This window comes from Crocodylus porosus, unplaced genomic scaffold (assembly GCF_001723895.1).
Source record: "Crocodylus porosus isolate Cpor-Errol unplaced genomic scaffold, CroPor_comp1, whole genome shotgun sequence".
Lineage (NCBI taxonomy): Eukaryota > Metazoa > Chordata > Crocodylia > Crocodylidae > Crocodylus > Crocodylus porosus.
In genome coordinates, this window is record NW_017728939.1 from 608,371 (window position 1) to 612,565 (window position 4,195).

Genomic DNA, 4,195 nt, shown 5'->3' on the forward strand with positions numbered 1-4,195 from the left:
GGGGCAGCCGCGGCCTAGGCGCCGCTCTGCCCGCGCTCTCTATGACCCGCACCTGGCGGCGGCAATAACTTCCGCTTCCGGGGCCCTCATGCTCTTTTCCTTGCCGCAAAGATGGCGGTGAGTGGTGGATGAGAGTCGGCGGCGGCAGCGGGGCTTCTCTATCCGTCGCCATCCTCCGCCTGCCGGGCTTGGGCGGGGCGGCCGGCTGCGCGGAGGGTGGCCGGGAGGCCGCAGGTCTCCGGCGGGCCGGGATGGGCCTCGGGGGAGGCCTCTGGCTGGAGGCTCCGTCCCCGCCGCACAACTGGGCGCTGCAGTGCTGTCACTCCCTCCCTTCCTTCCTGGGGCTCCCGGTTGTCCTGCCCGCATCCCTGGGCTCAGGTCCTGGGAAGGGGCAGGGTGGGTGCTGCATAGGCACGGGGGGGTGGCTTTTGTGCCGGTGCAGCCCCCTCCCTTTGGGCTGAAGCACTGGGGAACTTGCGGCGCCCCGGGGGAGGGGGTGTGGAGCAGACCCAGAGCCTTGCACGGAGCAAACGTTAGCGCTGCACCTCTGGGTGCTGGAGAGCTGCTTATCCCGTAGCTGCACCCGGCAGCCTGGGGCTGCTCCATGATGGTGCCCACCGGGGCAGGCCCCTGTGCTTACAGGGCATGGTTGATCTTTGCAGCAAGACCAGAGTGAAAAGGAGAATCCCATGCGTGAGCTGCGCATCCGCAAGCTCTGCCTCAACATCTGCGTTGGGGAAAGCGGTGACAGACTCACTCGGGCAGCCAAAGTGCTGGAGCAGCTCACTGGACAGACCCCCGTCTTCTCCAAGGGTACGTCAGTGTTGGAGGGGGTGAAGCTCAGTGGTTCGGTGTGAGGAGCTGGAGGTGGCGTTGGATGGAAGAGAGCGGGTGTCGTTTTGGCTTCTGATGTGATTAAAAGAATTATTTCTGATCACCTGCCATGCAAGGCTGGTGTCAGATCAGTGCAAATGGCTGGTGTGGGGCAGAGAGAAATGCGAGGAAGCAGTTGCTATAGGGAAGTCTGTATTAGATGCCTGTGCTGTCCCAGGTGTGTGACAGAGGCTTCTGTCTCCTGTGCTGGTCACTTGCCCTGTTTTGACCAATGCAGGCAACTGATTTGTTCTCAAATTGCAACTTGGGCTGCAGCCTCGCTCCCCTCCCAGAATGCATCTGTGCTGCAGCTTTTGTGTTCCAGTCTCTCTAAAGTGAGATGTCCCCCAGACAAGAACGTATTGCCTGAGAAATAGAAAGTATTGGAATAACCCTGTGACTCTGTCGCTTGTAGCTCGATATACTGTCAGGTCCTTTGGCATAAGGAGAAATGAGAAGATTGCTGTCCACTGCACTGTTCGTGGTGCCAAAGCAGAGGAGATTCTGGAGAAAGGACTGAAGGTGAGTAGCTGGCTCTTCCACCTGTTACATCAGTTATTTAAAAACCTGAGCCTGAAAATACTGTGTACATTGTAGCTGGAAGCTACAGCATCAGGGACCGAAGGAGACTTAGTGGAGTGGAGTTCATGTATACGAAGCAGGCTGTGCATTTGACAACACTTGGAAGCTTACTATGGTGTCCCCTAAAAAGGTACAAGTTAGCTGACTTATGCCCGAGGCCCGAATAGGCTTGTGAAGTCCGTGGATGAAATGTCATGTCTACCAGGATTGCTTGGTTTGTTAGAGTTTAGGTGGTTTTAATGATTTTCAGAGCATCTGTATGAGCCCTGTAGTGCCCATGCAAACAGCTGCTGAAATATATCTGGGGTCTCTGCTGCTTTTGTGACCTGCAATTTGTGTAAAATGCCTTTTCCTTACTGGTGATCAAGTTGCCTGATAGGACTCTGCTATGTACTGGAAGGTGCTGAGTGCTTGTTGGCTGTTCAGAATCTTACCCAGCTCATGGCTCTTGTTACTGTCCTTGGTGCTGTGGCTTCCAAACAGGTTACTGTGCTAGAAAAATACCGTCACTTGCTTCCCAAGAGAACATGGTTGTTTAAGAGGATCCTGTGTCAGTTTAGAGAGGCGGTAGAAGCTCTGTCCTTGGATATTTTCAAAACCCGGCTAGACAGAGCTTTGGCTGGGATGATCTAACTGGGGACGGCCCTTCTTTGAGCAGGGGGTTGGACAAGATGGGACCTCTGGAGGTCCTTCCCAACCTTTTTTTTTTTTTTCCCCTATGATTCAGAAGAAGAAGCAGGGCTAGCAAGAAAACTGACCCGCTGTACTTGCATTCCAGGTGCGAGAATACGAGTTGAGGAAAAACAACTTTTCTGACACCGGAAACTTTGGCTTTGGGATCCAGGAACATATTGACCTGGGAATTAAATATGACCCGAGCATTGGCATCTATGGTCTGGACTTCTACGTGGTAGGTACACTCTTCTTTCGTAGCTCTGGTCTGTCCCCAGTGCATCAGAAAGATGTGGGCCAGCCAGCTGGAGTTGTCATCTTCAGCATGTGAAGCTGCGGGGAAAAACTACCAGTTTTTGATTCAACCTCACTTCGCTCTGTGCTTGGAGAATGTTAAACGCCTTGGGCTCCTATGGCATTTCACTGGTACCATGTTTAGCTGCTCGTGTCTGAGATGGGTGAAGCTGAGGTGCAGCAGGTGCTCTAAGAATAATGAGCTGAGACTCTTTTTACACCTTGAACCATGTAATGGAGGGTTTCTGGTATTTCCAGAGGTGCAGATCTGCAGTGCTAGTGGCCTGAATATGGGGAAGCTACCTTTTGTGTTCTTTAGGCTGTTTTTCTTCATCAGAGTACTGCTTTCAGGTTCCATCCTCATCCTAGTCTCTCCAGGACTTGTTTGTGGTATTGAGCTCACTCCCAGTGCAAACCATATTTGCTTGACCTAGCCTCCTCGGTAGTGTATGCTGAACATTCCTATAGAACAAGTTGCTCCACTTCACATACTTCTGCCCATGGTGAGAGGACAAGAATGAATCCCACATGATGGTTGTTGATCATGTCACTTAAGCTGCTGAAAGGGAAGCACTGATAATCCTGTAATGACCATAAGAAACTGTAAGGAATAGAACAGCCAAGATGTGTGCACTCGCCCATTTAACAACAGCAGGGAGCATTTCACATTTTTTTCCTCTTCAAACAGCAACGGATGAGTTGCAATAGGGGCTGCATGTTGCTTTCCCATGTCCACTGCCAGCCTAATGCACCTCCAACCCTCAATTTGGACAGCCACTGCTCTGGTTATGTCCTTACTGGTGAGAAGATATTATTTAATTCATGTTAGATGCTGATTGACCACCAGCGTTTTCTCTAGGGAAGAAGAAAGCTTGGAGGAGAAGCCACTTAAGCCTTTGTCAGTCTGCCTCTGCTGAGACCATATCCATGAGATGTTGTACGTAGCTGCCTGTTTACTAGGAACCGGCCTATCAACTTGCTTTAAAACAGTGTCAGGACCATCTCGCAGTTTAAAACTTCTGATCTGCAAGTGAACCAGTAATCTACAGATGCCATAAACACCTCAAGAGACTCAGTCTCCTCCTCCCCCCGCTTCCTTGAAATGCTGACACAAAACATCACTCAAGATGTAGAATCTTTTTAACTTTCCAGAGGCAAGCCCTGGAAAAGCTTCTCTGTGTGTGGTCAGATGGGAAAAGTGCTGTTCATTCTCCACAGGTTCTGGGCAGGCCGGGCTTCAGCATTGCTGACAAGAAACGCAAAACTGGCAGCATTGGGGCTAAGCACAGAATCGGGAAGGAGGAGGCCATGCGTTGGTTCCAGCAGAAGGTAATTTCCAATCCGATGCTTGTCTCCGTTTTGCTATTTGGGAGCCCCATGAGGCTGCCAGTCAGCACAGTGACATCTCAGCCTTGCATACCCAGCTTGTAATGTAGCAAAGTGTGCTGGCATACTGAGCTGCAGTGTGAGCACCTCGACATGTGTAGGGACCTTGAGGGGAAAAACACTCAGTACTTGGGTTTCCCAGTCTCTTGTGGTAGAATCCCAAGGCCCCCACACAATCTAGCTGCTTAAGTACCTGAAAAATTGTCTTCCCCTATAACAGATCTAGGACATCTAGAGGGATTATCGTCCTTGATGCAGGTTTAACTGCACTTTGGGTGTTTTATGTGAGCTAATAGTATTCTTTAGTAGTGTTTCTATTCAAGAGCATCTCCTTGCCTACTTCCTGAAGTTTCCAATGTGCTGGGGCTAGTAACAGAATACCTGACCC

General features: G+C 51.0%; 1 protein-coding gene across 1 annotated transcript in view; it reads left to right on the forward strand.

The window, feature by feature from the left end:
- Positions 1-67: 67 nt before the first annotated feature.
- Positions 68-4,195, forward strand: part of RPL11 (ribosomal protein L11) — a 10,176-nt gene continuing 6,048 nt past the window's right edge. Inside the window, exons 1-5 of the mRNA XM_019547596.1 lie at positions 68-117; positions 663-813; positions 1,289-1,395; positions 2,234-2,365; positions 3,640-3,750. Coding sequence (XP_019403141.1) covers positions 112-117; positions 663-813; positions 1,289-1,395; positions 2,234-2,365; positions 3,640-3,750 — 507 coding nt within the window. The 5' untranslated portion in view covers positions 68-111. The remainder of the gene's footprint in view (positions 118-662; positions 814-1,288; positions 1,396-2,233; positions 2,366-3,639; positions 3,751-4,195) is intronic.